Genomic DNA, 12,176 nt, shown 5'->3' with positions numbered 1-12,176 from the left:
CAAACAGTAACAGTGGGGGTCATTTATCAACACTGGGCAAATTTGCCCATGGGCAGTAACCCATAGCAACCAATCAAATTGCTGCATTCATTGTTCTACTTGCAGCTGGCTTCAAAAAGCTAATCACTGATTGGTTGCTATAGGTAACTGCCCATGGGCAAATTTGCCCAGTGTTGATAAATGAGCCCCAATGTGTTTCGTCCTGTTTGGGACTCATCAGTGCAGCGCAGCCCACGAGGGGAAGGGCCCGGGCAGCCTGTAATGGGCACAAACCTCTGTGGCACGTGGGCAACTGCAGACACATGTGGCAACATCTCATAGTGTCTCCTATTAAAAATGTGGCATGTGACTATTTGCATCTATTTTATTACAGATCCATTTCTTGTCTACACGACACTCTGTGCTGCCAATACGGTTGTTATTAAGGTAAACACACGGGTAGTCTTCTTCTATACGGAACCTGTGGGGAGAGAAATAAACATGAGATCCAGGAATCAGCACAATGTCCTGCACAGAGCGACTATGAGAATAGAAACACAGGTCTCAGCAGGAACAGCCCATAAGTTTGCTCATAGTCTGTATAGAGAGATCCCATAAAACTATGGCAGCATAGGTATTCCCTGTACTAAGCACAATTCAGCAGGAACAGCCCCTAAGTTTGCTCATAGTCTCTACAGAGAGATCCCATAAAACTATGGCAGTATAGGTATTCCCTGTACTAAGCACAATTCAGCAGGAACAGTCCCTAAATTTGCTCATAGTCTGTACAGAGAGATCCCATAAAACTATGGCAGCATAGGTATTCCCTGTACTAAGCACAATTCAGCAGAAACTGTCCCTAATACTTACGTATTTCTGAACAAGGATCCATTGGCCCAGACCCACGCCGGCCCATCAATGTCTCTGTACAGCCCGATCCAGTGGTCATAGAGACCCTTATGTCTTCTTAGAAAATCCTACAAGTGATAAAACATTAATTGTGGAGAGAAAAAGAAAAAGAGAACCATACACACCCACGTCAGCATGAATTCCCTTGTTTATACAAAACACAAACACGTTATTATGCCGAGCTGAACCTCAACACTGGCTACTCACCAGTTCCTCCTGGGAGTCGATGAGAGAGAGAGATGCATTGTGGGAGGCACAGAAGTTCTGGCTGTTGTTCCACTCATCATATGTCTCAGAGAAATAATAACATTTCCCCCGGTACCAGATCCAGTCCTCCTCACAGGGGGCAGAATAACCACAAGGTTTGCATGATGAACAGGGTTCTGTGGCAGAAAGGGTTAAAGTTAATTCAATCCCATAATGGCTCTATTTTTGGAAGAATATTAACTTAAGGGAAACTAGATCCTTAAATAAATGTGGGCTTGTTTGATCAACAGAGATCAATTATCCCGAATACTCGGGACCTATGGTTTTCTGGATAAGAAGTATTTCCATCATAGTTGTGTCTCTTCCATCAGCCCAGTGGCTCTTCAGTTACAGCTTTTTATCAACATTTCACTCACCAGATTTCACCAATGCAGCTCTTTATGCCTGGGGTTAAGTGTTGAGAATACCAGGTGTGAGTGCCAAGCACTTGAGACTGGGGTTGTGAAACCAGTAAATCAGCCAAAGGGGGCTCCCCGTTTAAACTTTGCACATTAAATTCACACGATACTGCAGAGCAACTACTCCTGGAATCACTCAGGTGCCCAATCAACTGAAGGGGGCTCCCCTTCTAAAAGGGTTGTTCACCTTTGAGTTAACTGTTAGTATGGTATAGAGAGGTATATTCTGAGTCAATTTGCAATTGGTTTTCATTTTTTATTATTTGTGGTTTTTGTGTTATTTAGCTTTTTATTCAGCAGCTCTGCAGTTTGTAATTTCAGCCGTCTGGTTGCTTCGGCCCAAATTCCCCTAGCAACCATGCATTGATATGAATAAGAGACTGGAGTATAAATAGTAGAGGCCTGAATAGAAAGAGGAGTAATAAAAAGTAGCAATAACAATACATTTGTAGCCATACAGAGCTTTTGTTTTTTAGAGGGGTCAGTGACCCCCTTTTGAAAGCTTGAAGGAGTCAGAAGAAGAAGGCAAATAAGTCAAAGTATAAGAGAAAATGAAGACCAATTGAAAAGTTGCTTAGAATAAGGGCTCTTACACACGGCCGTTCCGACCTGCGCTCCCCTGCGTTCTGTTTTTTGGCGTTCAGCCGCAGGGGAGCGCAGGAATAGACGCAAGTAATGATTTGAAATGGGGCTGTACTCACTCAGGCGCGTGTAGGCGCCGAACGCAGGAAAAATGCAGCATGTTGCGTCTGAACCTGCGTTTGGCGCCTACACGCGCCTGAGTGAGTACAGCCCCATTTCAAATCATTACTTGCGTCTATTCCTGCGCTCCCCTGCGGCTGAACGCCAAAAAACGGAACGCAGGGGAGCGCAGGTCGGAACAGCCGTGTGTAAGAGCCCTTAGCCATTTTATATCATACTAAATGTTAATTTAAAGGTTAAATTCACCTGTTACTACAGAGCAACTACTCCTGGAATCACTCAGGTGCCCAATCAACTGAAGGTGCACTGCCCATTGCATTTCTATGTGCAGGAGCAGAATTACCTGGAACTTCAGAATTAAAATCAGGTATATTTTCCCCCAAATGACACTAACTGACTGATGGGGATGCCTTGTAACCCTTTGCCACCCCTTTGTCTTTAGGAGAAATACCACCCTGCCATTGACACAAGCTACTTTTAGGTACAACTACACGGACGATTTCTCTGCGTTTGTGCCGGATCCGATGCGCTGGGTCAAAACGCAGGCGTCAAGTTAGATGCGACGAAAAACAAGGTATGGTCCTACAGTCGTATCGCGTCAGATGAACGCTGCAACACCATGTGACCATACCTTGTTTTTCGTCGCATCTGACTTGACGCCTGCGTTTTGACCCAGCGCATCGGATCCGGCACAAGAGAAATCGTCTGTGTAGTTGTACCCTTAAAGCTGCCAGTCTGCTTGCAGTATCACAGGTTAAAGAACAAAAACAAATGATCAGCCACCAATAGAAATGATAAACACCACCAAAGTATTTGGCTTCTACATATGATTGACAGTGTTGTGCCCCTCCCCCTCACTTGCACAAAAAAGACTCACCTCTGATGTATAAAAGGACAGTCAAAGGCACAATCACACTAACGAATAAAACTGTAACGATACAGATCACTGGCACCAAAGGAACATGCCGGGAGGTTTTGTGTTCCCATAAAGCTGTAACATAAATAAAAATATCAGTTAGTTGTCGCATACCTCCGGACAGTCCCTCTTTTGACAGCTCAACCCTCAGTCCCTCATTTTTCTCTGCACTGAACAGCCAGAAACAGAAACAAAGTTTCAACTTAATTGGCTTTTGGCAAAGAGCCCAGAACAGCCACAGCATAAGATAAGTTACTTTTGTAACAATTTTTAGATAAGCAAATAAGTAATTGTAACAATATAAGATAACAGGTCCCTTGGCAGACGTTAGACTCACAGCTTAAAGGGATAGTGTCATGGGGAAAAAAAAATTTCAAAATGAATCAGTTAATAGTGCTGCTCCAGCAGAATTCTGCACTGAAATCCATTTCTCAAAAGAGCAAACAGATTTTTTTATATTCAATTTTGAAATCTGACATGGGGCTAGACATATTGTCAATTTCCCAGCTGCCCCAAGTCATGTGACTTGTGCTTTGATAAACTTCAGTCACTCTTTACTGCTGTACTGCAAGTTGGAGTGATATCACCCCCCTCCCTTTCCCCCCAGCAGCCAAACAACAGAACAAAGGGAAGGTAACCAGATAGCAGCTCCCTAACACAAGATAACAGCTGCCTGGTAGATCTAAGAACAGCACTCAATAGTAAAATCCAGGTCCCACTGAGACACATTCAGTTACATTGAGAAGGAAAAACAGCAGCCTGCCAAAAAGCATTTCTCTCCTGAAGTGCAGGCACAAGTCACGTGACTGGGGGCAGCTGGGAAACTGACAAAATGTCTGGCCCCATTTCAGATTTCAAAACTGAATATAAAAAAATCTGTTTGCTCTTTTGAGAAATGTATTTCAGTGCAGAATTCTGCTGGAGCAGCACTATTAACTGATTCATTTTGAAATTTTTTTTTCCCCATGACACTATCCCTAATAACCGGAAAAAAACCCCCAGAAATACGTACTACGCGCTGCAACTTTTATTTCCAAAGGAGGTATAACTTGTGAGAGGTGAATGTAGGACAATGTGCAGCCAATGACTCATGTAAGTGTTGGGATCAGACACACACAGCGGATATTGGCACTGAAATCACTTGTGTGTTTTGGAGCTGTTTTTTGGACCCATATCAAATAAAGCAGGGACTTTATCCTCTGATGTGCCTGTTAGACTTTAAAGCAATGGACAAAAAAACATACAATTCATTAGATGTGAGAACTCTAAAGATTATTATTGATTTACAGCAATAAAAAGACAAGTAAAGTCCATCAAGATAGTGAGTATAATGTTATTATTGTACAGTAACAACACGGAGTGGCCCCATCTCTTATGTTCTCAGTAGAACTGGGTTTATCAACATTCACTTTCTATTCACGGTTTTAATTCTTGTTCTGTGATCCCCAGATATAGAGCATTTGTGCTTCCATGTCTATTGCACATACACACACACACGTGTGTTACACTCACCAATTCTCCAAGCAAACGTTGCAACAATTTTATAGTTCAACAACATCCCTTCATTTCGATTCTTCCACCGGTGCTCTTGTTATTTCTTATATTTCACGATATTCCATTCTAAATTCACATTGAGCTTACACGCCATTTCCCTGCTCAAGTGTTCAAGAAATATATCCCACAAAAAGAGAGAGCACCCCAACTTAACAACTAAACAAAAAAGGGAAAATAGGAGCAAAGCTCCTCCTTGTCTGCACTTTTAGTATAAAGACTGTGGATCTTCCTCCTGAGGATCAATTCCAGTAGTCAGATAATCCCATTAAAGTATTAAAGGGCACATTTATACAATATATATAGTAAATAAAGTGCCCCCTCTTGTAAAATATAAGGATATTATAAGTTACCGAGGACTTTCATGATCATATAAAAGTACGAGGCCGAAGGCCGAGTGTTTTTATACAGGTCATAGAACTCCGAGGTGACTTCTAATATCCTCATATTTTACAACTGGAGGTACTTTATTTATTATAATACACAAGTTTCAGTGAGTCATGTGACAGAAATGACATCAGAACTCACCGTTTATAACTGATGACATCAGAACTCACCGTTTATAAGGATATAATTTACAAGATATTCATGGCTTTTGTGTATTATATACACATATATTACCATTTCCAATAAAATAAATAATACATATATAGCCCAATTCATGTACAGCAGCAATACATCAGCATCCCTCCCAACTGTCCTGTTTTCAGAGGGACAGTCCCTCTTTTGACAACCCAACCTGCAACCCTAACCCTCATTTGTACTGGGAAGTCCCGATTTTTCTCTGCACTGAACAGCCAGAAAAAGAAACAAAGTTTCCCACTTAATTGGCTTTTGGCAGAGAGCCCAGAACAGCCACAGCAGAAGATAAGATACATTTGTAACAATTTCTAGATAAGCAAGATACATTTGTAACAATTTCTAGATAAGCAAATAAGTAATTGTAACAATATAAGATAACAGGCCCCTTGGGAGAAGTTAGACTCACAGTTTAAAGGACAATTCACCTTCATTAGCAAAACCACAGAAATATGTTCAAACTTTTATAACCTGACAAATTTTATAAAAGGGGGTGTGGCCACAAAAATGGGCATGGTCAAAAATGTTCGCTATGCGCGGCAACTTTTTTGTCCCTCTTTTTATTTCCAAAATGTTGGTAGGTATGGATCAGTTAATAAATCACAGAGGTGCAGTCTGGACATAAGTTCATATAACACTAAAATATCAATTCATTATCCAGGACAACATCAGAGAACTGAGATAGGGTCGTATTGGAGCAATGTTGAGCAGTTGAATACGGCAAGATTTTGCAAGTGTTTGAATGTGTGGTGAAAAAGACAGATGAGAGTCTAAGATGACTCCTAGGCAGCCTGTGTGGTGGAATGAAAGGTGGTGTTTACTGTGAGTGATATCTGAGGGACAGGGGAAGATCTTGGAGGAAATATAATGAGTTCTGTTTTAGAAAGGTTCAGTTTCAGGTGACGCTGAGACATCCAGGAGGAGACATCAGAGAGACAGTCTGTGACTTGGGAAAGGACAGAATTAGAAAGATCAGGAGTAGACAAGTAGAGTTGGGTGTCATCAGCATAAAGATGATACTGAAGTCCAAATGACTGAATGAGTTTTCCTAGTGAAGTTGTATAGAGAACAGCAGGGGGCCAAGAACAGAGCCTTGAGGAACTCCAACCGAGAGTGGGAAAGTAGTAGAAGTAGAGTTAGAGAAGGAAACTTTAAAGGAACGGTCAGACAGATAAGATGTAAACCATGAAAGAGCAGTGTCCCGAATGCCAGATGAGTGTAGAATGTCAAGGAGAGATCTAGAAGGATTAGAATGGAAGGGAAATGCAACATGTGACAAAATGACACCGTATTGGCGGTAAATTCAGTTTTGCACTTGCACCAATATCCATTAGCGAGTTGAGCTAAATACAGCTCTGGTTCCAGTTAAAGTGGAACTAAACCCACTCTATTTTTTTTTTAAAGGACCAGTAACATCAAAAAAAAATAGTTAGTATACATCGGGGAAAAAAAAACCAAGACAAATTAAACGTTACAATCGCAAAGTCTTTATTAAGAAATAACTTATCGAAACTCTGCTTCCGCTCCTCTTCAGGAAGCGATTGGGCAATCCATCGTGTGGCGCTCAATTTCTCCTCCCTGCCTTTTTTTATAGGAGAGAGCCAGGGAGGAGAAATAAAGATTAGCAGAAGCGGAGTTTTGTTAAGTTATTTCTTAATAAAGGCTTTGCGATTTTAAAGTTGAATTTGTCTTGGTATTTAAAAAAAATAATTGATGTTACTGGTCCTTTAAGCACTAAATCCCCCCCCCCCCTCATTCAATTCATCACACTGTGCAGCTGTTACGACTCTCTGGTACCTGCTTTAAAGGAATTATAAAGTATAAAAATAAAAATTGGGTAAATAGACAGGCTGTGCAAAATAAAAAATGTATCTAATATAGTTAGTTAGCCAAAAATGTAATGTATAAAGGCTGGAGTGAGTGGATGTGTAACATAATAGCCAGAACACTACTTCCTGCTTTTCAGCTCTCTAACTCTGAGTTAGTCAGTGACTATAAGGGGGGCCACATGGGACATATCTGTTCAGTGAGTTTGTAATTGATCCTCAGCATTCAGCTCAGATTCAAAAGCAACAGTTATGTCCCATGTGACCCCCTCAAGTCTCTGATTGGTTACTGCCTGGTAACCAATCCGTGGAAAGCAAGAGAACTGAAAAGCAGGAAGTAGTGTTCTGGCTATTATGTTACACATCCAGTCACTCCAGCCTTTATACATTACATTTTTGGCTAATTAACTATATTAGATACATTTTTTATTTTGCACAGCCTGTCTATTTACCCAGTTTTTATTTTACACTGAACTGTAAACTTTACACTGAGAGTCTCTGACAGCTACAGACTATCAGTAACTACAGGGTTAAGAGTTCAGTACCAGAAAAGCTCACAGAGGGCGCAATGGAGCAGTTTATTATCACCCCCAGTTTGTGCCGTCTGTTCTCACGAAAGGATTGTGATCGTTATTATAGAGAAAAAGCAGTTTGGGGACAGGAGAAAATGAGGGAATTGTACTGTGTGTTTTATAGTTAAACTGACACAATAAGCCCCAATCCAATCAGAGTAGGACTATTGATCGTTATCTGCACTCAGGGGCGATCCTGGCCCCTCCGCCGCCTGAGGCAGCAGCAGTTGCAGTTGCTGCTGCCCCCCCTCCCCCAGAAATTCGCTCTTAAAGTACCAGAAGCAGCATTTTTGCTGCCCCTGGTACCTAGTGGGGCTTTGCCGCCTGAAGCGACAGCCTCAACTCGCCTCATTGGCGAAGCACCCCTGCCTGCACTTCTCCCCACGTCTCTTACCCGCAGCTCCAGGCAGCACAGTTCTGGGCAATGAGAACTGATCTGATCCCTCCGCTTTTTCTACATCTGTCGTCTCCCCGAGTGGAGTCTTTTCTGCCATGTCTGTCCCACAGCTTACACTTCAAAAAAAAGACTGACATTCAATAAACCAGTAAGTCCGGATATGAAAACTAAAGTAGGAGTGGAATATGCAAGTGGGGGGTGGCCCAAATCGTCACACACTCTAACACAGACTCCAGTGCTGCTACAGTTTAAGTAAATACTGAACCTCCCAAGCCTGAGCCATTTCCACTAGGGATGCACCGAATCCAGGATTCGGTTCGGGATTCGGCCTTTTTTCAGCAGGATTCCAGGAATACTTCTACCCGGCCGAACAGAATCCGAATCCAAATTTGCATATGCAAATTAGTGCGGGGAGGGAAATTGTGTGACTTTTTGTAATTGACTGAAAAATTATATTATTATATTGTGTATTCACTATTGCTGCTGTGCATATTTCTATGAACATTAAATATTTCATATATAATCTGTCCCTAGATTTAAATTGTATAATGCATATTCAAATTTTAGCCTACAGTGCTATTCATTTTAGGCCATCTATATACATACATTTTGGGTACATTGGTTTATTACTATTGTGCTGTGTTATTTTGTATAAAGCTTTCTTTGTTTTGATTTGACTTCTAAGAGAGTCTCAAGACGGAGGTTAACCAGTCACACTAAAGGTTGCCAATAATTATGCTTCTTATTGCACCAAATGTGTAACTCTAGTACTCACAAAGCCAATTGTCTCTCTCTTGTTTTAAATATGTCGTGGGAATGGAATGATGTAGCCTATGATTAAGTATCCTATTGATACGAAATGCGTTAGGTTGTGTCCTAGTGCACTGGAATAAATAAAATACTTTTTAATTGAAAAGTCTGCCTGGAAGATTGGTCCTTGGAAGTGCCTGCTCAATTTTTCTATATAGAGCTTAACATACCTCCCAACATTTGAAAAGAGGAACAAAAACACCACGCCCATTCAATGGCCACACCCCCAAAGGCACGCCTATTTTACAAAAATACAGGGCATTTTAGCCTTGTAACATTGAGCTTCAAGCATACATATAAACATGTTTAATTAGCATTTATTCATAAAGCACCCAGCTGTCCTTTAGTATAGGTAGCTATAAGTCATCATATGACCATCGTGGAATGAACACTGCCAGGCACTTAAACTCATTTGAGGCAGCCCTGATACTGCTGTGAGGTGTAACTAATAATTGCAACTGCCCCCTCCTCCACTCCCAGTGGCGTAACTACTCACCAGCGGGCCCTGGTATAACATGGGCACTTGGGCCCCCCTGTTGGGCCCTCCCCCTATGACTCGTGCAAGCTGTAAAATCTCCCCCTGTGCAGCCTCCGGCGATAACCGTTATTGCGGCTCCAGTGGGCCCCAAGGGGGTGCGGACCCGGGTGCGATCGCACCTCCTGCACCCCTGGTAGTTACGACACTCCCTCCCCCTAGTAACTTCAGCAAGAGCAGTACTATAATGAATTTACAATGAATCTCCCCCCTGCTCATTCATTATAGCATACCTCCAAACTGTCTCGTTTTTAGAGGGACAGTCCCTCTTTTGACAGTTTAACCCGCAGTCCCTCGTTTGTACTGGAAAGTCTTGTTTTTCCTCTGCACTGAACAGCCACATAAAGAAACAAAGTTTCTAACTTAATTGGCTTTACGGCAGAGAGCCCAGAACAGCCACAACAGCAGATAAGATACTTTTGTAACAATTTCGAGTTAAGCAAATAAGTAATTGTAACAATATAAGATAACAGATCCCTTTGGTGAAGTTAGACTCGCAGCTTAAAGGGCAATTCACTTTCATTAGCAAAACTGTAATAACTGAAAACAAACACAGAAATATGTTCAAACTTTCATAAACTGCCACATTTTGTAAAATGAACATGGTAATTAGGGGGTGTGGTCACAAAAATGGGTGTGGTCAAAACAATTGCTGCCTCAAATAAGTTTAAGGGCTCTTACAGACGAGCGGTTGAAACTGCGCTTCCCTGCGTTCCGTTTTTCTGTGTTCAGTCGCAGGGGAGCGCAGGAATAGACGCATTTAGCTTTTTCCAATGGGGCTGTACTCACACAGGCGCTTGTAGGCAACGAACGCAGGTTGAGACGCAACATGCTGCATTTTTCCTGCGTTCGGTGCCTACACGCGCCTGTGTGAGTACAGCCCCATTGAAAAAAGCTAAATGCGTCTATTCCTGCGCTCCCCTGCGGCTGAACGCTGAAAAACGGAACGCAGGGGAGCGCAGCTACAACCACTCGTCAGTAAGAGACCTAAGTGCCTGGCATGCTGGGCAGATCCTTAACTAGTCTATTGCATTAATTGTGCTTCATTGGCCTGAATAAGGTGAGCAAACAGTTAATGTCATTTTGAAACATAAGAAAAGGGGAATAACAACAAACTTTTGTTCCGTAATTTCCCTTGTTTCTTATTACAAAATTACATTTGCTGACAAACACAAACTAACCCTTTACATTTTGCTCAGTCAAACTCAAAGTTTTAGTCACGGACGCCAAAAGTTGATCAAGTTCTTTAAAAAAAGAACAGGGATACCAGGAAAACTCCCGGTGGGCCCAGGTGTCAGGGGGCCCTTGTGCTGCTAAATATTTGGTCTATTTCATGGTCATTGCCTATTTCTTTGAGAACAAAGAGACTAAATAGATGGAATAATAGATTATAGTATGTAAAGAATAGAGACTAGGGGAATAGAGGTTGAGTGAGAAAAGGAATTATAATAGTACTGAGAGTGGGACCCTGGTCTAAGGTTTTTGGGTGGGCCCCTGATGTCCCAGTACGACACTGAGCAGCAGTGAGCCATCCACACTCTTCAGTGCTGAGCTCTTCCCACCACAACAGAATCCAACAGAACAGCCAGAAATAATTGCCTTCCCTCACTGACACGCAGGACCTGAGAAGATCAAGCTGCTGGCATCTGGAGAGATCGGCTAGGGTTGACACCTTTTTTGGAAAAAAATACCGTCCTTCCCGTATATTTCGATTTTTTCCCTATTAATAACATTGGGCTCAAGCATCATTTTTACTGGCCAGTCCAGTAAAATACTGACCAGGTGGCAACCTTAAGATCGGCTCACGTGACTTCTAGCGTCTGAGCTCAGCTGAGAACACTCAAAGCAAGGCCCACACACCCTGAAGAAGCACAGTTAGAGACTGTAACTGCTCCGCCACTCCAGAAAGTGCAGACAAAACCCGGGAAGAAGCAAGAAGCCGGGAAGATCCGAAGAACAGGAACTAATTCCGGCACTGCGGGACATCCACACAAAGTATCCGGGACAGTGAGACAGACAGCGAAAATCTGGACTGTCAGTTGGGAGGTATGGAACTAGTGAGCAACAGTAGCCTGTGCTCCAACTAGGGGGGATAGTAAGGGGGTAGCTCTCCCCTCAAGTAAGACTGGTCTGTAGTGTAGGGGTCACAGAGTAACAGGGATTTAAGGTTAGTGATTTCCCTGATTCAACATGTGGGGATCCAAGTCAGGGTACAAAGATCCTGAGGGTGTATCTATCCATGTAGTACTCTGTCTCCACAAGGGCGTCTCAAGGTACATGAATTAAAGTCTATGGGCGACATTTTTTTTGATGCGCTACATTTTCTTTCTTTCTATGGGCATCATTTCCGCAGTGAAAATAAAATCACTCAACCCTACTGGATAGTATTCACTAGAGAAATTTTTGGCAGAACTTGTCATATTCTCCTATTACTAAATTTGTGATTCTGTGGCAAATGTTGCTTTTTGGTTCATCCTTCAGTAAATATTCTTATCCAGATTTCAGCCGCAGGGGAGCGCAGGAATAGACGCATTTAGCTTTTTCCAATGGGGCTGTACTCACACAGGCGCGTGTAGGCAACGTGGCAGGTTGAGACGCAACATGCTGCATTTTTCCTGCGTTCGGTGCCTACACGCGCCTGTGTGAGTTCAGCCCCATTGAAAAAAGCTAAATGCATCTATTCCTGCGCTCCCCTGCGGCTGAACGCTGAAAAACAGAACGCAGGGGAGCGCAGC

The 12,176-nt window shown here is 42.5% G+C and overlaps 1 protein-coding gene across 1 annotated transcript; it reads right to left on the bottom strand.

The window, feature by feature from the left end:
- Nucleotides 1-122: 122 nt before the first annotated feature.
- On the bottom strand, nt 123-8,400 carry LOC108696023 (C-type lectin domain family 2 member B). The gene is made up of 5 exons (XM_018225003.2): nt 8,094-8,400; nt 3,133-3,246; nt 1,096-1,271; nt 850-956; nt 123-460 (listed from the first exon to the last, which is right to left on the bottom strand). The coding sequence occupies exons 1-5, from the start codon at nt 8,191-8,193 to the stop codon at nt 331-333; spliced, it is 627 nt and encodes a 208-aa protein (XP_018080492.1). The 5' UTR covers nt 8,194-8,400; the 3' UTR covers nt 123-330.
- Nucleotides 8,401-12,176: the final 3,776 nt, after the last annotated feature.

This window comes from Xenopus laevis, chromosome 7L, assembly GCF_017654675.1.
Source record: "Xenopus laevis strain J_2021 chromosome 7L, Xenopus_laevis_v10.1, whole genome shotgun sequence".
Classification (NCBI taxonomy): Eukaryota; Metazoa; Chordata; class Amphibia; order Anura; family Pipidae; genus Xenopus; species Xenopus laevis.
The sequence above is the reverse complement of the archived record's forward strand: the minus strand, read 5'-3'. Positions and strand labels throughout refer to the sequence as shown.